This window comes from Anolis carolinensis, unplaced genomic scaffold (assembly GCF_035594765.1).
Source record: "Anolis carolinensis isolate JA03-04 unplaced genomic scaffold, rAnoCar3.1.pri scaffold_9, whole genome shotgun sequence".
Classification (NCBI taxonomy): Eukaryota; Metazoa; Chordata; class Lepidosauria; order Squamata; family Dactyloidae; genus Anolis; species Anolis carolinensis.
The window spans coordinates 7269414-7292900 of record NW_026943820.1 but is presented as its reverse complement, the minus strand read 5'-3'; the positions used below and the strand labels follow the sequence as shown (position 1 = coordinate 7292900).

At 39.8% G+C, this 23487-nt stretch overlaps 1 protein-coding gene across 2 annotated transcripts in view; it reads left to right on the top strand.

Moving 5' to 3' along the window:
* znf423 (zinc finger protein 423) overlaps positions 1–23487 on the top strand; it is a 499271-nt gene that overhangs the window by 143670 nt on the left and 332114 nt on the right. For both annotated transcript variants that reach the window (XM_062961910.1, XM_062961911.1), the window contains exon 3: positions 7304–7504. In XM_062961910.1, the coding sequence (XP_062817980.1) occupies positions 7304–7504 (201 nt within the window). The remainder of the gene's footprint in view (positions 1–7303; positions 7505–23487) is intronic.

Below are 23487 nucleotides of genomic sequence, written 5' to 3'. Positions count from 1 at the left end.
GGTGAACTACTACAACTTCCAGATTCCCGGAGCAATTGCCCGGAAATATCTATCAGTATCCACAGGAGGCAATATTCAGTCTGTGTGGCAAGATTTGTTATTGGCTGGGTTCAGTGGTCTTTGGATGGAGGTGAACTACAACTCCCAAAATCAAGGCCTCTTCCCACAAATACCTGCAGTATGTTCAGTAGGTCATGAGGCTTCTCTGTGTAAAGTGTGCTCCTAGTGCATTGTCGGTGGGGGTCAGTGTTTATCTGGCTGCAGGTGAACTATAACTCCCTTTTCCCCAAACTTGTCCAATATGTTGTATTGGTTATGGGGGCTCTGTGTGCCAAGTGTGAGGCTCATTCATTGCAGGTGAACTATAAATCCCAGTACCTACTACTTCTCAACTTCCAGTCCAGTTTCCTTCCAAACCCATCAGTAGTCAAATCTGGGCATATCGGGTCTGCATGGCAAGTTTGGCCGAGAGCCATCATTGTTTGGGTTCATAGTGTTCTGGTTATAGGTGAACTACAACTCCTGTATATTCCCCAGTAGGAGTGACAGTGCTCTGACTTGATGCAGGGTGAACTACAACTTCCACCATGTGGAGTCAATCCCCAAACTCCTCCAGTAAGTTTAGTTGCAGCTCAGTTCTGCTCTGTTTGTTATGCAGAGAGATTGGAAAGGAAAGGGCAGTGGGCGGGGCCATGCAAATTCCACAGCAATGGAGAACCCTGGGATGCCTGCCTGTGGTGGAAGAAAAAGGAAAGTCTAAGATGAAATGGTCCCCAAATGAAAGCCTTCCTTGGGTGGTGGGCCGTAGTGTTTGGGAAGGACATTGGCAGGGGCTGGGCTGCATGTTCATGGCGCTCACTGTAACTGCAATGTCAGTGGAAAAGAGTGACTTGCTAGATTCTTAACCCTGGGAACTATAGCCTGTTTGTGGAGGCCGGAGGCTGTCTGTGTGAGCAAACATCCGTGCCACATACACACATACGGGTTTTTGCTTTTATTATGGATTTAGATTTAGATTTAGATTAGTTTAGATTTAGATTAGATTAGTTTAGATTTAGATTAGATAGATTTAGATTTAGATTGGGGATCCTTTGACCTCCTACAGATTTGGCTGCAGTTGTCACTTCAGGTTGGGTCTTCTAAAACAGTTGGAAGAATATACAGTAGAGTCCCACTTATCCAAGCCTCACTTATCCAAGCTTCTGGATAATCCAAGCCATTTTTGTAGTCAATGTTTTCAATACATCATGATATTTTGGTGCTAAATTCGTAAATTCAGTAATTACAACATAACATTACTGCGTATCAAACTACTTTTTCTGTCAAATTTGTTGTATAACATGATGTTTTGGCGCTTAATTTGTAAAACCTTAACTTAATTTGATGTTTAATAGGCTTTTCCTTAATCTCTCCTTATTATCCAAGATATTCGCTTATCCAAGCTTCTGCCAGCCCGTTTAGCTTGGATAAGTGAGACTCTACTGTACATGGTCTAGCTCAGTGGTTCTCAACCTGGGGTCCCCAGATGTTTTGGCCTTCAACTTCCAGAAATCCTAACAGCTGGTAAACTGGCTGGGATTTCGGAGAGTTGTAGTCCAAAACACCTGGGGACCCACTGGTTGCGGACCACTGATCTAGATGCACATTTGAAGCGTGGTCTTGATCTATCCCAGTTCCAGCCCTTGGAGATGTCGCCACCGTCATAGAGGAACATTTGCAGAGGTCTCCATGTGGCAGAATAAAGCTTCCATTTAAATTTAAAAATGGAAAATATCAGTGCGGTATCTCAGAGGGGTGCTTAAATAAGAATTGCAAAATACTCCTTTGAGTGCTACAGCTGCTTAAGAAATGAATAATAAAAATGGGTCCTTTGAATGAATTTTGCCCCGTCTTTTTCTCCCTTTCAATGAAGGCACTTTGGCCTCAGAGGTAGCCGCCCGTCCGTTTTCTATTACAGATTTTGATGGCCGTTCTTTAAACCGGAATTTATATACTCGGACTCTTTTTATAGGTTCCGGCCTTATAAAACCGGTGTGTTGTCCTCCTGATTTATTAACTATCAACTCTACAGGAATGCAGGCTTAAAAGAGATTGAATTGTGTTGATGCGGGTGTTTTGTGTCTGGAAGAAAGGTACACGGAATAAATATGATAGAATTGTAAGTGATAATTGGAATGCACAGCCTGAAATGGGGCTTATTATTGTAATATAGATAGTACAGAAGCATCTACATCTGTAGTTTGTTTTTCTCTCTCCATGTAAAGTCATTTTCATTGTAAAAAGACTCCAAAATGACATTTTACATCAGTCATCTCCAGTTCAGATGTAGATACCATATATACAAAAGTATAAGCTGGGTTTTTCAGCCCTTTTTTAGGACTGAAAAAGCCCCCCTTGACTTATACTCGGGTGAGGGTCCTGGTTGGCTTATATTTGGGTCGGCTTATACTCGAGTATATATGGTACATTTATTATTTTCCTTTATTATTACTGGCATTATTACATTTATTATTTTACTCATTATTATTGCTACTATTACATTTATTTTAATCTATTATTATTATTATTATTAATACATTTATTATTTCACTCTGATATTATTGTTACTGCATTTATTATTTTACTCTATTATTATTACATTTATTAATTTACTCTATTATTACATTTATTATTTTACTGTATTTATTATTATTATTACATTTATTATTTTACTCTATTATTATTAATACATTTATTATTTTGTTCTGATATTATTATTGTTACGGCATTTATTATTTTACTCTATTTATTATTGTTATTACATTTATTAATTTACTCTATTATTACATTTATTATTTTACTATATTTATTATTATTACATTTATTATTTTACTCTATTATTATTAATACATGTATTATTTCATTCTAACATTGTTATTGTTATTGCATTTATTAATTTTCTCTATTATTGTTATTACATTTATTAATTTACTCTATTATTACATTTATTATTTTACTCTATTATTATTATTATTATTATTATTATTATTATTATTAAAAGTTTACATAAGCACATTTACATTGAAGAAGTTGAGAATAATGATTTAGTCAGAGTTGGACAGTGTTATCTTAAATTACAGTTTTATGTAAATATTCAAAAATGTAATTTTATTATTATCTATTTTTATTTCTGAGATTTACCACTCTCAGCTTATACTTCAGTCTATGTTTTCCCAGGTTGTTTTGTGGTAAAATTAGGTTCCTCGGCTTATATTTGAATCGGCTTATACTTGAGTGTATACGGTAGTTATCTCAGAAATAGATTTCCCTTCAAATCTTGTGACCAATACAATATGCAATGTCTACCGTCCTTAGTAGGTTTCCATAGCTAATGTACTGGTATACTGTGACAATTGCCGAATGTGAAAATGTGCTGTTGATTTAAACATTGCAAGAGCTTATGATGCACTAAAAGCTTATGCATTGATTTTTAATATTTCCATTTCTATCCAAAGGGTATTGCATGCTGTGATTCCTCCCCGGAAAACCACGCGGCATATTTTTTTTTCTATTAGCAGATTCATGTTGATTCATCTCTCATTGTGACAAATTCGCGAAAATTTAGTTTTTCTTCCCTCCCCCTAAATGAAACCCAACAGTAACAACGACGCTGGGTTTGTAGTTCTGCTGAAATAAACAATATTTGTTGGCTCTGTTTTTTTCAGTCTTGTTCAATATAATTATCTTTTCAGTCTCAGATACAGGAGTAATTGATTCATGTGTAAAATGTTTTCCTTTAAAGATAGCGTCAAATGAAACAGCGAAAACACTTATTTACAAGAAATCTTTCAGTCATTAGCGTCAATCGGAGGACTTTCTGTGTTGGTTTTGCAAAGAACCGAGGATGTGTTTTGTGAAGCAGATTTTGTACACCCAGAGCTTGAAACATTAGGATTGAAAATTAATTTGATAATGTTATCAAATTAGAAAATTGGGCAATTAATTCATTGTCTTCAAGACTAAAAACTCCGACAATTTAAAATCATTAGATCGCAGTCATTGTAGGATTGGTGAAGAATGCTAAAGACGATGTTAACAGTTGACAAACATTTTTGTTATTGGCTCCTACAAAAGGACTATTGTTGTTCTTCTAAAGTTGTCTTCCTTTCACATAAAATATCCTTGCTTGGACTGTATTTGGTGTTGCTTGCCTTCCAATTTAATTCAGGGTTTTCTTGGGAAGACTTTCCAGTGTTTTCCATTACCATTATCTTCCTTTAAAGCTAGGAGAGAGTGTTGGACAAAAAAATTGAAGTGGGCCTACGCTAATGAAATTAGCGAAAATTGGTACAAAAATGTTTCATATGTGGTACCTAACTCCAAACAGATTGGCTAAATATACCAGAGGAAAAAATAATGCAAGCTGTTGGAAATGTGGGAAGCACACGGGCACTTTCCTACACATGTGGTGGGAGTGCAAAAAGATTTTAAAAAATCTGGTATTATGAGATATACATAAAAATGACAAATATAGTACGAAAGAAATTAGAGTTCAAACCAGAATGCTTTTTACTGGGAATTACTGACCCACAATTGGATAAGAACACTGATAGATTAATATTCTTTCTTACCACAGAATAGTGTTAGCACAAGTATGGAAACTAGAAGAAGTACTGAATATCGAGAAATGGATTAATAAAGTGCTGGACATAATGAATATTGATTTAATGACTCAAAAACTAGTGCAGGACAGAAACTTCAAAAATAGAACTGACTGGAAACCTATGAAGGAGTATTTACAAAGGGAAAAAATAAATTTTTACATAAAGTTAGACCAATGAAACTTCCTGGGATCACAACATAAAATTAAGGTAGTTAAATTTTTCTTACCTACACACTTAAAACGTATGAACAAAGAGAAAAACAAAGAGGACCACATCCAGAGCTCTGGAAGTTATAGGGAAAATATAGCAACTGTTGAATTATATATCTTTCTTTTTTTCCCCTCTTTTTTTTCTTTTTTTAATTTCTCCTCTTCTTCTTTTTTTTCCCCCTTCTTTTTTATTAGTATTGCTTTGGTTAGTTTTTCCTTCACATTATTCTAGGTGATGATTATCGTGATGTGATTTTATTAAAGTGAGAAAAGAATATGATTTCTTTTTATGTAACAAGAAATATACAGGTTGCTTGTAAAATGCACAATAAAAAATATTGGCAAAAAAAAAAAAAAGCTAAGAGAGAGTGCGAGCTGACTAAGGTCATCTATGGACTTTCTATGGCCAAGAAGGGATTTCAGTCCTAGTATCCAACTTTCAAGCCACTCTACCCCATTGGTTCTCTGCTTGGAACACAAATCACATGATATGGTTGTTGTTTGGGAATTGTGGGAGTCAAATGTCAGAATGAGAAAGCCATCCTAAAGACTGAATCCCACTTTACAATTTGTCCAGTTTTGTTTGTCACTCAATTGGCTCCATCCCTACCAACATATACAACACATAGTTTAGTGCAACTTAACAAAAATATGAATGGATCACTATGGCTGGTAAACATTTTTCTTCCATCTCTATCTAACCACAGGTTGACATGACAATTACAATGTTTTCCTCATAACAAGTTAGTTCCAGCTACAGTGTTTTGAATTAACCATAACACTGGCCAGCACACATTTTGGTGCCTCTAATGTGAGCCCTGTTTCTGGGTTATATTTGACCTGGCACCATCATTTCCTCTAACGCAGTGGTTCCCAACCCGTGGATCATGGCCCACTGGTGGGAAGCGAGAACTAAAAAAGGGTTCGTGGCTCTAGATTATTAACTATGATTTTTTTTGTGGGCAAAAAAGATGTCAACTACTGGATGGCATTTGTTCTGTATCAGAAACTAGAGCTGATTTGGTCTATCCAATGCAATTTTCTGGATCAGCTCCCCACATAACCAAATTTAATTTAAAGTTGACCAAATACTGATTCATAACGCTTTTGATACTAATATTGGAGAGTGGTCCCTGGTCAAAGTGGTCCCTGGTCAAAGTGGTCCCTGGTCAAAGTGGTTCCTGGTCAGGTGGTCCCTGGTCCAAGTGGTCCCTAGTCAAAGTGGTCCATGGTCCAAGTGGTCCATGGTCCAAGTGGTCCATGGTCCAAGTGGTCCCTGGTCAAAGTGGTCCCTGGTCAAGTCGTCCCTGGTCAAGTGGTCCTTGGTCAAGTGGTCCCTGGTCAAGGTGGTCCCTGGTCAAAGTGGTCCCTGGTCAAGTGGTCCTTGGTCAAGTGGTCCCTGGTCAAAGTGATGCATGGTCAAGGTGGTCCTTGGTCAAGTGGTCCCTGTTTAAGTGGTCCATGGTCAAATGGTTCCTGGTCAAAGTGGTTCCTGGTCAAAATGATCCCTGGATGAAGTGGTCCCTGGATGAAGTGGTGTCTGGTCACAGTGGTGTCTGGTCAAGTGGTCCCTTTTCAAAACTGGCTAGGAACCACTGCCCTAACAGTTCCAGTTTTTGAGATACAGAACATATGCCATTTAGCAGTCATCATCTGCTCGCCCATTAAAATATATATATATATCTAAGAAACTAGAGCCAATGTGGTTTTATCCAATGCAGTTTTCTGAATCAGTGCCCCAAATACCCCCGGGAATAGGCCTAAAAGCTAACACACAAAAACAAAAATTGTTTGGCGGTGTAATTAATGTCAACGATGGGTGATGTTTGGAATGATTTAGTAATTCCGATATATGGTTAGGATTATATGGTGGTCTTCTTAACCATGGATTACGTATCCATGGATTCAACCATCTATGGCTCGAAAATAGATGGTTTGAGCCATAGATGGTTGATTCCATGGATGCATAATCCATGGTTAAGGAGACCACCATATAATCCCAACCACACACAGGAATTATTAAATCATTCCAACCATCACCCATAGCTAACATTAATTACACCACCCAACCATTTTTATTTTGGTGTCTCAGCTTTTAGGCCAGATTTAGTTATTTTATATAAGGGATGTCATGTTACTATGTCATTCAAGTAATGGGACTTGGACATCCACATGCGTCCTGAAACCCAACCCCAGCAGATGCCAATGTCCATGGGAAGGTGGGAAGATAATAAAGAATATGAGTTAAAATCCAAGCCACGAGTTAATTGTTGCTGTGAGCCACCTCAATGCCAAGGAGCTCTTCTGTATTTCATTCAATGACAAGGGCTGGAACTAACCAAGACGTGTGTGAGAGATAATGATGAAGGTGTCGTAATGTATGCACATATTCTTTGCTTTTCTAAACCTCATGCAATCCAAACTTACAATGAAGTCTCTTCTTCTTGGCAGGAGGCCTGGGCAGAGAACTCGAGAATGATACGAGGGAGAGCCGGGCTTTGGAAGAGAGGAACAGCATTACGAGTCAGGAAGAGCGAAATGAGGAAGATGAAGACATGGAGGACGAGTCAATTTACACCTGCGATAACTGTCAGCAGGACTTCGATTCACTGGCAGACCTGACCGAACACAGGGCACAGAACTGTCCTGGAGGTAATGTTAAACTAGCTTTACAATTCTGACAGGTGGTTAGCCGGGTAATTGGACATAGCAACAGCTTGAGGCCTCGAGTGAGATTAAAGAATTAATAATGTAATTTTACAGTTAATGTAATTTTATTGTGGTGCCTTGGGTAGTCTTTGTTCACTTCCCTTTAATAAAATTAAAATAAGAAAAGCAACTTTGCTTTTCCAGTTGCAATCCCGACAGCCATTATAGCCGATTATTTTAAAACCCTCAATGTTGTTTTATCATTTTATAAGCAACTAGTTGTTCCCGGCCATGCGTTGCTGTGGCTTTTTTTAGGTGGTTCCGTGTCTTAGAGGGGGGGGGGGGATCCTTTGTTGGGAGGTGTTAGGTGGGCCTGATTGTTTCCTGGATGGAATTCCTTTGTTTTCAGAGTGTTGCTCTTTATTTTGTGTTTTGAGATGAAAGAGTGATGAGTACCGAATGGGTTTGGACCTTCAAAGAGTGGGTGTTTGTTTGAGGGGGGGGATCCTTTGTTGAGCGTAAAAACGTAGAGATGTGGATGAGGGGTTGTGTTGTCAATTTTCTAGGTTGGGGGGCCTTTAGTTTTGTTGTTTTGCCTGGTGGAGCAACACCATTATCCTTTTATATATATAGACTAGCTTTACCCGGCCACGCGTTGCTGTGGCTTATGAGAATCCTTTGTTGGCCAGGTGGAGTAGCAGTGAATAGCCTTGCAGTCTCAAAGCCTGGCTGTTTTCTGGAGTAGCTGGAGCTTTTTGTTGTATGAACGTAGAGGCATGGATGAGGGGTTGTGCTGCCAAGTTTAGTGTTTCTGGGATGTGTAGTTTTGTTGTTTTGTCCTAGGCCGAAATTTCATTACCCTTTTATATATATAGATAGATTGCGGACGTCTTCCCAACGAAAGTAGACTCACCTTCTTTCTTTCCCTACAATTCCATGGCAATTTGGTGAAATTACTTGTAAGCATTCGAAACGCTAGAGATGGAGCCAACGTCTTTGGAGGCACTCAAGTGCACTCAATTATTTTCCAGGCAAAGATTGCTGGGAAAAGGTCAGATCTGGAGGAAAAGAAGGTGGCATTGAGTGTTTAGGATCCAGGTACCTCCAAAAGTTTGTGATGGTCCTATAGGAATGTCAGAGAAAAACTCGTTGGAAGTTGTTGGGCAGTGGTTCTCAACCTATGGGTCCCCATGGCCTACAGCTTCCAGAAATCCCATCCAGTTGACCAGCTGTTAGGATTCCTGGGAGTTGTAGGCCAAAACATCTGGAGACCCACATTTTGAGAACCACTGTCCTAGGGTGTTCCAGTTTTATCAAGGGCACTCCAGTGCTATCAGAAGCTGAAGATGATATCTCATGGCTTTTGGCAAGGCTTAGATATCAATACAGGTCATGGTGGCCAACATGGGTCCTGAAGCTACATGGTACTCACAACTATCTTTGTCTACTTTCCTCTCCAAGAACTCATGCTTCTCCTGGACCAGCTTCCAGGACCAGCAAGCCACATTGTAAATACTGTATATACTCTAGTATAAGCCGAGTTTTTCAGCCCTTTTTAGGACTGAAAAAAACAAACCCTCGGCTTATTCTCGGGTGAGGGTCTTGGCAGGAATATATTATTATCTCAAATACTCAATATGCCCAAATGTGAACACTGGTGGAGTTGGGGGGAAATAGACCAATGATGGCATTGAACCAAACTTGTCACACAGAACTCCCATGACCAACAGGAAATACTGGAAGGGTTTGGTGGACATTGACCGTGAGTTTTGGAGTTGTAGTTCATCTACATCCAGAGAGCCCTGTGGACTCCAAACAATGATGGATCTGGACCAAACTTGGCACAAATACTCAATATGCCCAAATTTGAACACTGGTGGAGTTTGGGGGAAATCGATCTTGGCATTTGGGGGTTGTAGTTGCTGGGATTTATAGTTCACCTACAGTCAAAGAGATCCTTGAACTCCACCAATGATAGAATTGGGCCAGACTTCCTACACAGAACCCCCACAACCAACAGAAAAACCCTAAACTTCAACACCCCTGTTGTGACCACCCCAGGGGTCCCAACCCCCAGATTGAGAAACACTGCTTTAGATTGTCTGTAGAAATCTGCTCTAACTTCACTTTCTTACTTTTTGTCCTCTGTTTTTGGATTGTTCTGCTGCTCCCTCTCTTGCAAACACACCGGCGGTGCCTCTATTTTGGTCTACGAAAAGAATTATGAGCATATATAGGTCCTTTGCAAGCAGATAGTGCTTCCTTTCCTCCTATTTTTCTGGAAGATACTTCAGATTTATTCAGAATGTATTTTTCAGGTTCCTGACTTGACCACGGGTGGTGAAGCGGGTGGACAGTGGTGAAAGGAGATGCTTAGAAGTGCATCCAAGAAACTGTTATGTATTTGGTGGATGTTTGGGTAGAAAGGCCCCAAAAAGAGACGCTCTGAAGCTAAAGGAGCTTTGTGAACCTTGGACGATACTTTATTTTGAACCACATAATAATAGGACCTGGTAGAAGTGAATGTGTTCTTCTGTATCATAAACCTCTCTCCATTTTCAAAATAAGTTTGACAATAGGCAGTGTTGTGATTTAGTCTGATGATGAAGGGGGATTTGGGCTCATGCAGGTTGACCAAGGAAATGTTGAAGGCTCTGAATTGTCAGAAATGCAGGCTGACCAAGAAAATGTTGAAGGCTCTGAATTGTCAGAGAGGCTGCAGGCTAGCAGGGAAGCTGAAGTTAGTGATAAGGGTGACCTTTCACAAAATTTAGAACATCAACAAAGTCCAGGAGACTCGGGCAGCAAGTCAGAGGACCTTAGATAGAGACACAAGGTTAAGGTTAAGAGTTTGTCCCAGGCGTTCTGTGAGAACAGCTGATAAATGTGTGGGAACCCAAGGTCAGAGGAATGCTTTCTTAGCTTGTAAGCATGGTTAAATAGGGAGAAACAGGGAAAGATTTCCGATGAAGCAACGTTGATTTTGGAAGCTTAACTCCTGCCTTGTCTCTGCTCATGGAAAAAGATTCTTGCTTTTGTTCATGCCTAGATTCTGTGTTTGGATTGTATTTTGGAGTTCATGCTACCTTGTTTTTCAGGACTGATTTGCTATATTAGAGACTTTGAACTATTTTCTACAGAGACTTTGAACTATATTCTGCAGATTGCCTTTGCAATTGGATCACTGCTTTCTTTACTGCTTTTTATTAAGACTTTGCTATCTTTTATCAATCAACTGAAAAGCCAAGTCTGCTGTGGTGGAGTGTGTGTTAAGAGCAAGGTGAACCAGCGCTGAGGTGCAACAGTTGGGTTTGGGAGCCATGAAATAGTTCTTGTCCAGGCTGGCAGGCATCTAGCTTCTGCCAACCTGGCTGTTTGAAAACATGCAAATGTGAGTAGATCAATAGGTACCGCTCCGGCGGGAAGGTAATGGCACTCCATGCACATGACCTTGAAGGTGTCTATGGACAATGCCGGCTCTTCAGCTTAGAAATGGAGATGAGCCCCAAACCCCAGAGTCAGATACGACTGGACCCAATGTCAGGGGAAAACCTTTACCTTTAACCTTAAATTTGTGATACTTCCCTCTCATTTTAGACTCTAGCAAGGGTTAGTTAGACTTCTCTTCCTGCGTTTGAAGCCATTAAGTGTCTTAACACGGCTCCAAATCAATACGGGTATTTATCTGATTTGATAATATTGCAATTGCAGCTAATATGACTAATGACTTCCTTAGGGATGCGGAAGTTCAGAAAACCCTGCAATTTGGGAGCAGTGCAGGATCGCAGACAGCAACACCACCAACAAAAATTTTTTTAGAACACGTCAATTGTTTCTGAGCAATCCCTTAGAAATTCATTATAGCAAACAAAAGTTAAAATGCGTTTTAAAAGTGTCTGCTTTGCCAGGGCATGGAGTTAACAGCCAGTATTGCTTCATCGCTTGATCTTTGTGACTTTCTTGCTTTCAGGGCAAAACCTCTGTCGAAAAAAATTTGACATCTCTCTTCTTTTCAAATTTCTTCTGTTCCAATTCTGAGCCCCATAACTAATTAAAAATTCTAGTGCTTTTTTTTTTTTGTAAGTCTTGATCGTAGCAGCATAATGTCAATATATACTTATGATTAGCCGATGAAAGTTAGTAGAAACTTTACTTAAAAGTATCCTGAAAAACTTACAGCAACCCAGTGATTTTGGCCATGAAAGCCTTTGACAACACAATATTTATGTTGTTTGTTTTTAGAATGTTCATTAATAGAAGAAAGAGAAAGTAGGAGAATTAGCTATTTGGCTCAAATATGTTTCCTTCTCTTTGTCTGAGTTGAGATAATAATCATTAGATATCAATATCGTGATCGATAGTAAGGCATTTTGTGACAAAATGCAAGCAGCAACCATTGTTCATGCCTTACTCTGATAAACAACAGTAGGATAGGATAGGTGAACTTTTTTTGGGAAAAAAAACTTTGCATGAACTTTACATATCTGTATTAGAAAATGTAAAATAACACACAAAATAGCCCTTTTCCTATTCAAAGCAACACAGCTGAGAATTGCATATTTGGAATCAATTGGGATAAATGCAGATATTTGACCTGAACGGGATCTTGTTAACAGCTTGTTTATTTTAATTTCTTTTTTACCATGGGTTGTAAGTTGTATGTATGTCTGTGTTAAATGTTTTGATACGGCCGATGGACTAGTCAATAAAACGTGATTTGATTTGATATATTAGAAAATGCAGGAAAGCGGTACAATGCTATGTTAAAGCTGGATCTACACTATTCCCATATACAGTGGGTTAGATCGTTGAGCGGCGGTTAGTGGTTTGAAAGGTCAGTGGTTTGAATCCACAAGCAAAGTGAGCTCCTGTCGTTAGCCTCAGCTTCTGCCAACCTAGCAGTTCGAAAACATACAAATGAGATTAGATCAATAGGTATCGCTCCGGCGGGAAGGTAACGGCGCTCCATGCAGTCATGGCGGCCACATGACCTTGGAGGTGTCTATGGACAATGCCGGCTCTTCTTAGAAATGAAGATGAGTACCAACCACCATCTTGTAATAATAATAATAATAATTATAATTATAATTATTATTATTATTATTATTCGAAAATACATCACACAGTCCTAGACACTTGGGAAGTCTTCGACTTGTGATTTTGTAATATGAAATCCAGCATGTCTATCTTGTTTGCTGTGTCATAATAAAATAATAATAACAACTTTATTTATCTACTGCCCTATCTCCTCAGGGAACTCAGGGTGGTTTCAACTTGATAAATACAATACAATACACAGTAGAGTCTCACTTATCCAACACTCGCTTATCCAACGTTCTGGATTACCCAATGTATTTTTGTAGTCAATGTTTTCAATATATCGTGATATTTTGGTGCTAAATTCATAAATACAGTAATTACTACATAGCATTACTGAGTACTGAACTACTTTTTCTGCCAAATTTGTTGTATAACATGATGTTTTGGTGCTTCATTTGTAAAATCATAACCTAATTTGATGTTTAATAGGCTTTTCCTTAATGTCTCCTTATTATCCAAGATATTCGCTTATCCAAGCTTCTGCTGGCCCGTTTATGTTGGATAAGTGAGACTCTACTGTACATAATAATCAGAACCATACAACAATTTAAAATAATACAAATAGTAAACTTAAATACACAACATACGATCCAAAGAATGAAAAATAAAACTAGAGTATTGTCGAAGGCTTTCATGGCCAGGAGCACAGGGTTGTTGTATGTCTTTCGGGTTGTGTGGCCATGTTCCAGAAGTATTCTCTCCTGACGTTTCGCCCACATCTATGGCAGGCATCCTCAGAGCTTGTGAGGTATGGATAAACTAAGTAAGGAAAGGAAAGAATATATATCTGTGTAGAGTCCAGGGTGTGGCAAGAGTCCTTTGTCACTGGGAAGCCAGCATTAATGTTTCAGTTAATCACCCTAATTAGCATTGGAAAGGTTTTTGTCTCTTGCCTGGGGGCTTCCTTTGTTCAGTCATTAGCTGTCCTCTGCCCTCAGAGTGTTGGTTCCCATCTACTGTTTTGATTTTAGAGTTTTTTAATACTGGTAGCCAGATTTTGCTCATTTTCATGGTTTCTTCCTTTCTGTTGAAGTTGTCCACATGCTTGTGGATTTCAATGGCTTCTCTGTGTAGTCTGACATGATAGTTGTTGGAGTGGTCCAGCATTTCTGTGTTCTCAAATAATATCCTGTGTCCAGGCTGGTTCTAGAGTAGATCAATAGGTACCGTTCTGGCAGGAAGTTAACGGCGTTCCATGCAGTCATGCCAGCCACATGACCTTGGAGGTGTCTACGGACAACACCGGCTCTTTGGCTTAGAAATGGAGATGAGCACTACCCCACAGAGTCAGACACGACTGGACTTAATGTCAAGGGGAAACCTTTCCCTTTAATCCCACTTCATGTCCAACTACATTATATGGGTCTACACTCTGAGTTTGAAAAATACGTCCAAAATAAAAATGAGAATGAATGTTTTTCCCCCAGAGTGAATGGGATGGTTATTTCATCGTATTATTTCTTAAACCGCAGAAAAACAAGTGAGCTCTGTCTGTTGCAGATCAGATTTCTTCCACACCTCTTTTCCCACCCACTGGGACCGGGTGCCTTGCCGCAAATGCCTGCCTCTCTCATTTCTCAGCTTGAGAATGGAGTATCGGTAGCACATTAGCACATCAATGAACTGGACATGATAAGGTTACGACGAGGGTCCCTGAACATTTCGTGAGGTCTTCTTCTCTTCTTGAGAACTTTGCAGGTTGTCTGGTTCAAACAGGCGCCAAGTTGGCTGCAGAAACGGTCACGTTGGAGGCCGCGGTTGCACTCTTGATACGCAATATATGTGCGTGTTTATGTTTGTTTAGTATGTGTGTGCTATGGACTGTGTGTGTATTTTAAGCAGTGTGCTTCCTAAAAGAATTCTATGCATATTGGATGTCATTTAATTGAAAGTGGATTTATATAACACTGTAGACCAGGGGTCCCCAAACTAAGGCCCGGGGGCTGGATGCGGCCCTCCGAGGTCATTTACCTGGCCCCCGCCCTCAGTTTTATAATATAATATATTGTATATACATCTTATCATCTTCTTGTGTTTTAAACTGTGTATATTGTTTAATGTATTTGTGCTGTTACTTTTGTAATGTTGTGAGCCGCCCCGAGTCCCCACGGGGAGATGTTGGCGGGGTATAAATAAAGTTTTGTTATTATTATTATTATTATTATTATTATTATTATTATTATTATTATATACATATAATATTGATAATAATATTATAATGTAATACAATATAACACTAATAATAATACCATATAATAATATTAATTATATATTCTATATTGCATATAATATTACTAATAATATTACAGTATAGTGGTATAGTTCAACATAGTAATATATAATGCTAATATTGTGCTATGCTAATAATATAATATATTGTATGTACATATAATTTGTAAGCCACTCTGAGTCCCCTTTGGGGTGAGAAGGGTGTGATACAAATGTAGTAAAGAAATGCAGTAAATAATAAATAAATAAATAAATTTTAGACTTAGGCTCACCCAAAGTCTGAAACGACTTGAAGGCACACAACAACAACAACAACAACCCTAATTAACTTGACTATCTCATTGGCCAGAAGCAGGACCACACTTCCCATTGAAATCCTGATAAATGTATGTTGGTTAAAATTGTTTTTATTTTTAAATATTGTATTGTTCTTTCATTGTTGTTTTTGTTGTTGTTTTTGCACTACAAATAAGACATATGCAGTATGCATCGGAATTTGTTCTTATTTTTTTTCAAATGATAATCCGGCCCCTCAACAGTCTGAAGGATTGTGGACCGGCCCTCGACTTAAAAAGTTTGAGGACCCCTGCTGTAGAGTTTCACTTATCCAACCTTTGCTCATCCGACGTTCTGTATTATCCGCAATCTGCCTCTCGCCAGGATCCACAGCCGTTTCTCTGCAAATTATTAAATGTCATTTGATGTTTAATAGGCTCTTCCTTAATCCCTCCTTATTATCCAACATTTTCGCTTATCCAACGTTCTGCTAGCCCATTTATGTTGGATAAGCGAGACTCTACTGTAATAACAATAATAGCAATAACAGTAACAATAAATATTACCTGCATCTCCTTGCAGCTCGAGGCGGGGTACAATATGGTTAAAACGGTGAGATAAAACAGAACACTAATAAAATGCATATAACAAAATACACACACCAATAAAAATAGGTTAAAATTCAAAAGTTAAAATGGAATGGGTAGGCCTGCTGCAAGAGATAGGCCTTCAGTTGTGTATACATGTAAATATAAATACGTATATACTCGAGTATAAGCCAACCTGAATATAAGCCGAGGCACCTAATTTTACCACAAAAAATGGGAAAACATTGACTCCAGTATAAGCCGAGAATGGTACATTTCAGAAATAAAAATAGATACCAATAAAATTACATTAATTGAGGCATCAGTAGGTTAAATGTTTTTGAATCTTTACATAACAATGTAATTTAAGATAAGACTGTCCAACTCTGATCAAATCATTATTCTCATCTTCTTCTTCAATGTAAATGTGCTTATGTATCCTTTTTATAATAATAGAGTAAAATAATACATATAATAATAATAATAATAAATAATACAGGAAAATAATACATATAATAATAATAATAATAATAATAATAATAATAATAATAATAATAATAATAAATACAGGAAAATAATACATGTAATAATAAATACAGGAAAATAATAAATGCAATAATAATAAGATCAGAGTGAAATAATAAATGTAGTATTAATAATAATAATAAAAATAGAGTAAAATAAATGTAATAGTAGCAACAATAATAGAGAAAATAATAAATGTAATAATAACAATAATAATAGAGAAAAATAATAAATGTACCATATATTCTCGAGTATAAGCTGACCCAAATATAAGCCAACCAGGACCCCCACCTGAGTATAAGCTGAGGGGGGCTTTTTCAGTCTTAAAAAAGGGCTGAAAAACTAGGCTTATACTTGAGTATATACAGTAATTTTACTACAAGAAAACTGTAGCGCCATCAGAAGACTATAGATAAGGAAAAGGACTCTCAAAGACCATCTAGATGGTTTCATAAGACCATAGGTAAGGAAAGGGGCCTCCAAAGGCCATCTAGACAATCTCATAACACCGTAGGTAAGGAAAGGGACCCTCAAAGGCCATCTAGATAGTCTCATAGGACCATAGGTAAGGAAAGTGACCTCCAAATCCAGCTAGATAGTCTCATAAGGCCATAGCTAAGCAAAGAGACCTCCAAAGACCATCTAGATGATCTCATAAGGCTATAAGTAAGCAAAGAGATATAATAATAATAATAATAATAATAATAATAATAATAATAATAATAATAATAATAATAATTATTTATTGCTCAGTGGCCAACTATAGTCCGGCCCTCCAATGGTCCGAAGGATCGTGAACTGGCCCCCTGTTTAAAAAGTTTGGGGACCCCTGATCTAGATGGTTTCATAAGACCATAGGTAAGGAAAGTGACATCCAGATCCAGCTAGATAGTCTCATAAGGCCATAGCTAAGCAAAGAGACCTCCAAAGACCACCTAGACGATCTCATAAGGCTATAACTAAGCAAAGAGACCTCCAAAGACCAGGTAGACAAGTCTAAAGTTTAGCACGGGGCCAGGTAAATGACCTTGGAGGTCCGCATCCGGCCCATGAGCCTTAGTTTGGGGACCCCTGGAAGATCTCATAGGACCATAGGTAAGCAAAGAGACCTCCAAAGACCATCTAGATGGTCTCATGAGACCATAAGTAAGGAAAGGGGCCCTCAAAGGCCATCTAGATGATCTCATAAGGCCATCAGAAGACTATAGATAAGGAAAGGGACTCTCAAAGACCATCTAGATGGTTTCATAAGACCATAGGTAAGGAAAGTGACCTCCAAATCCAGCTAGATAGTCTCATAAGGCCATAGCTAAGCAAAGAGACCTCCAAAGACCATCTAGATGATCTCATAAGGCTATAAGTAAGCAAAGAGATCCCCAAAGACCATCTAGATGATCTCATGCTATAAGTAAGCAAAGAGACCTCCAATGACCAGGTAGACTTAAGTCTAAAGTTTAGGACGGGGCCAGGTAAATGGCCCATGGACCTTAGTTTGGGGACCCCTGCTATAGAGGCTTCCTACTCTCAAGTCCCTGTGCTACCATAGTTAGATCTGCCCTCCATGAAGTTTCGAATCATTTGCAAGCTACTCAAATCCAGTGGTCATCGCCAAGCTATGTGTCATCGAACCCCACCACTTGGTTACATGTCGTGTGAAGTAATACTTCCTTTGTTTGTCCTGGACCTCTGGGATCGTGCCTGGTGCAAGGCGCGCTGAAGCAAAGCTGTGTTCCTGTGCAGGGCGCTCCGGATGAAATTCCCGGTGGATCGTACCCTTCGTTTATACAGCTGTGGCTGCCGTGACCTGCTACCTTTGCTTTATTTTTCTTCGGCTTAGAGAAGGAGTGCTGTTTTATTTGACAGAATCGAGTTGTTTTCCGTTAACCTGGGTGAGGTTTGCACTTTGAAAAATGAAATGAAAACGCCTCGCTCTTTGTGGTAATGAAATAATGGAATACACTTCTTTTCAGAGCGTATTCCGTTGTACAATGTAGCAGCTGGGTAGCACCATCCCAACGTTTGTGCAGACATCTCCTTCTTATTAAATGTATACAGGAAAACAATAAACTATACAGGAGTTGGGTTCGAACTATTATCAATGCGAGGAGAGGATATGGATGTACACAGCATCATTCTTGAATCTGCTTAAATTTCAATTTAGATGTAGTTCCCATTTATGTAGAGCATTGGTTCTCAATGTTTCTAATAATGCCTTGATACAGTTCCTCATGTTGTGATAACCCCCAACATTATTTTCGTTGCTACTTCATAACTATCATTTTGCTACTGTTATGAATCGTAATGTAAATATCTGATATATGATGTATTTTCATTCACTGGACCAGATTTGGCACAAATACCTGATTCACCCAAATTTGAATACTGATGGGGTTGGGAGGGGATTAATTTTGTTATTTGGGAGTTGTAGTTGCTGGGATTTATAGTTCACCTACAGTCAAAGAGCATTCTGAACTCCACCAATGATGGAATTGAACCAAACCTGGTACACAGAACTCCCTTGATCAACAGGAAATACTGGAAGGGTTTGGTGCACATTGACCTTGAGTTTTGGAGTTGTAGTTCACCTACATCCAGAGAGCACTGTGACTCCAAACTACAATGGATCTGGACCAAACTTGGCATGAATACTCAATATGCCCAAATGTGAACACTGGTGGAGTTTGGGGAAAATCGGCCGTGACATTTGGGAGTTGTAGATGCTGGGACTTACAGTTCACCTACAATCAAAGCGCCCCTTGAACCCCACCAATGATAGAATTGGGTCAAACTTCCCACACAGAACCCCAGTTGAAATGGAAGTCTTGACCCATTGGCCCTGCAGGCAATCAATCAGGACTAGCATGTAATTAACTCCTCTGCTGCTGGAAAGCTTGCCGGAACACATAGACACAATCCAACAGCAACAATTGATTTAACATTTCACACTCTAAAAACAAACACACTAACAAATTGGGAGTTGTAGTTGCTGAGATGTATAGTTCACCTACAATCAAGAAGCCACTTGAACCGCACCAACAATAGAATTGGGTCAAGCTTCCCACACAGAATTCCCCATGACCAACAGAAAATAGTGGAAGGATTTGGGTTCCTAAGACCATCAGAAATAAGTGTTTCCTGATGCTCTTTGGCGACCCCTTTGAAACTCCCTTGGGGAGATGGGGCGGAATATAAATAAAGTGTTATTATTATTTTATTTTATTATTTTATTATGACACAGCAAACAAGATAGATATGCTGGATTTCGTATCACAAAATCACAAATCGAACACTTCCCAAGTGTCTAGGACTGTGTGATGTATTTTCGGATGATGCGTGCAGATCCCAGTAGGGTGGCCTTTTGCAGTTGGCAGATCGTAATTTTGTCAATGTCTATTGTTTCCAAATGCCGGCTGAGATCTTTTGGCACGGCACCCAGTGTGCCCATCACCACCAGGACCACCTGCACTGGTTTCTGCCAGAGTCTTTGAAGTTCAATTTTGAGGTCCTGATAGCGGCTGAGTTTTTCCTGTTGTTTTTCGTCAATGCGACTGTCACCTGGGATGGCAACATCAATGATCCAAACCTTTTTCTTTTCCACAACCGTGATGTCTGGTGTGTTGTGTTCCAGAACTTTGTCAGTCTGGATTGACAAAGTCCCACAGTATCTTTGCGTGCTCATTTTCCACGACCTTTGCAGGTTTGCGATCCCACCAGTTCTTTACTTGCTGGGAGGTGGTACTTGAGGCATAAGTTCCAATGAATCATTTGGGCCACATAGTTGTGCCTCTGTTTATAATCTGTCTGTGCGATTTTCTTACAGCAGCTGAGGATATGATCAATGGTTTTGTCGGTTTCCTTGCACAGTCTGCATTTTGGGTCATCAGCTGATTTTTCGATCTTGGCCTTAATTGCCTTTGTCCTGATGTCTTGCTCCTGGGTTGCAAGGATCAGGCCTTCTGTCTCCTTCTTCAGGGTCCCATTTGTGAGCCAGAGCCAGGTCTTCTCCTTATCAGCTTTTCCTTCCATTTTGTCAAGGAACTTTCCATGCAATGTTTTGTTGTGCCAGCTGTCAGCTCTAGTTTGTAGTGCGGTTTTCTTGTACTGGTTTTTTGTCTGCTGTGCTTTGAGGAGTTTATTATTATTATTATTATTATTATCATCATCATCATCATCATCATCATCCTGTAGTGAAATTAATTCACCCACAAATCACAAATACACTTCCAAACTATGTGGAATAAGATCATAAGAAAAGACCTCCCTCTCCCCATAAATGGCTTTATTGCCTTTCTGGGGATGCACGATGTTGAAATAGTGGAGGAAAAAGGGACAAATTAGAGAGTAAAAGACCCAACTCAGTGCCCAACAGTTGTTGGTTTCGGGCTGTATAATTTAAATGGTGTGCTGCTTTTCCAAAATGCACCTTTTTGTATCCATTCCTCCAAAGTACACCTTTTATGTGTATTTTTGAGCTGAGAATTATCTCACAAAGTTCAAAGACGTGAGCCGTTCAAAGGATCACTAGACTTTGATGTAGATGTTAGTCTTGGAAATGAAGGTTAGGTTGGTTTCACTATAAAAGAACAAAATTCCTTTACATGGGCACCCATTTGGTAGCGTTTTGCTATGGACTCCCCCTGACTTGAAGGTGAACCCATACTGAGATGAATATCTTGCAGTCAATAGGAACTATAAGTCACTGTGGGTGCTAATCTATGCTGGAAAGCAGGTGCTAAATAAATAAATACATACGGAATTCCACATCTGAATGTTATTTGATTGTAGCCTTAGTCTTTGTGTCCTTCTCATGAACCTACTAGAGGCATCCAGTTGGCTGCCATTTGAGGTTGACTGCTGAACTTCACAGTCACTTTGCCTAGGAATATTTAAGTGGTTGCCACTTGACCGTTTATTATATGGACACAAACACTCTAAAAAAAGCAAAAACCATGCTACTTCAGTACTCTCCCTCTCCATCCCTCCCTCCAAATATACCAATTCTCAAATGTGACTGAAAAGGCACCAAAAAGCCCTCCCGACTTCCGCCGCAATTTTTGGCGAGCAGGAGCGGGAAGCTTGGAAATTTTTGTAGCGCACATTTGAATGCTCTTGTCGGAGCCTCATTAAACTTGGCTTGTTTGCAAACACAGCTGGCATGTGTCTCTCCCTGGGCTTCAGGCTTGGGGAAGCCAGAATGCGGCCTCCCTCCGGTGCCAGCTGGCTTGGGGGAAGTGTGCCAGCACAGCTTGGGCTTCTTCACAGAGCCAGTTCCGGGGCGGCTACCAATCGCCTTCCTTCAGAGCTCCCCCAGGCCGGAGTAACCCGGGGCATGTCCAGATGGCAAGAATATATTTCTTTTTCCAGGAGAGGGAATGTGGCCTCAGCCTGGATGGCCCAGATGTGCAAGAGGGCATTTCGGCACATGCTGGTCCTTGCCGGTCTCTGCATCTCACTGAGACTGGAGAGGAACCAATGTAGGCTGTGCCATATAGCTGGCTCCAGCCTGCTCTATATGAAAACAGCAGATTGTGTGCTAAAACTGTTCTTGGAAGGTACTGCTTCAGATTGGAGATGGAGGCTGCCTTGACTAAATATCCCCATATCAAAACACACATACACATCTTGAATATAAAAATAGCACATATCTGTGAATTCAGATCCAGAATCTTTCTATCTTATGCAGAGATTTTTCCTCCTAGTTACATAAGTAAAGGGAAAGGTTTTCCATTGACATTAAATCTGTAACACTCCTGAGCGGCGCGAACACTGGGAACCAACACAGAAGCCAATAACAATATAATATCTTTATTAAAGCAAATAAAGTTCCAGATGGAAATAAGCAATAAAGTAGAAGTAGCAATTGACCTTCCAGAAAAGATCAATTTTAGTCCAATAATATAAAGTCTTATGTCCGGTATTAGAGTTCAAAAATCCAAAATCCGAAACACACTCAAACTCCGTCTGAGTTTTGAGTGGGGAAAAGAGCAAGGAGCAAGAAGAGTCCTCTAGAAGAAATGTTCCAAACAGGGATTCAAAGCAAGGCAAACTGGAAGTTCAGGAGCTGAAACGCAGTCCCAGCATAGCAAGAAGGTAAGCCATCACCCGGTCTACTCCAGAGTAAGCGCACCATCAGGCCGCTTGGAAATCAGGAACAAGAGGCGACGATGCTTCTTAATCCAAAGTTAAGTTGACACCGCACAGAAGATTCTCAGCACACAACTTTTAATGAAGTTCATAGCTCCCCCAAAACAGGTGTTAAACTCCCCAAAATTTCCCAAGAGAACTGAGCCTCCAAAACATCATGCCAGGTGCCTGCCTCCCTAATTCTTCCCAAGAGAACTGGGTTTAGCCACAATCGCCTCACTCTGCTAATCCGGCACTTCTTCTTAAACTTTGCCTTTGAGAGCGGTCTGTTTTCAAGAAAGCCCTTCTATCAAACACTAACCCCTCCGGAGAGCCGGGAAGAGCCGGCACCTTCTCAAGGGCGTCCTTAATTGGCTCTGGCACGGAAATGTCAACAGGAGGCATCTGGAAAGGAATGGAATCTTGCTCACTTGGGAAAAAACCCAAGTCCTCTTCAGTTTGGTCAGCAATGGCTGCGGGGTCAGGGGCCAAAGGTACCTGAGACATCACAAAATCTAGTTGTGTCCGACTCTGGGGTTGGTGCTCATCTCCATTTCTAAGCTGAAGAACCAGCGTTGTCCATAGACGCCTCCTAGTGTTGGGGACTTGCCCAGAGGGGAAGTAAAGGAAAGAATTCCAAAAGAGCAATAAAACAAGCCTTTTATTGTTATCACAGCTGATGATAAGGCAAACAGCTGTATATACCCCAAAGGACTGTATCATGGAAATGGCCGCAGTTAACAAAGAATATATACCTTTGGCTTATCTAAAATTGACCAATGGCTGAGGGTCTTCCTCACCTTCCACACCCACTTGGCACAAGTGATATTAATGACCTCACTTGTTTACTCTGAGCTTTCTTCTCTCCTTGGAACTTCCTGGAGAAAGGCACCAGCTCGCAGGAAGGGAGGGACAGATGCAGAGGCAAAGCTACTTAGGCAAAAGTTTACTATTTTCTGGCTTATGGTCCCTTCACTAGATCATGTGCCCGTCATGACTGCATGGAGCGTCGTTACCTTCCTGCCGGAGCAGTGCCTATTGATCTGCTTACATTTGCATGCTTTCGAACTGCTAGGTTAGCAGAAGCTGGAGCTCACAGCGGGAGCTCACCCTGCTCCCCGGATTCGAACTGGGACCACAAAACGC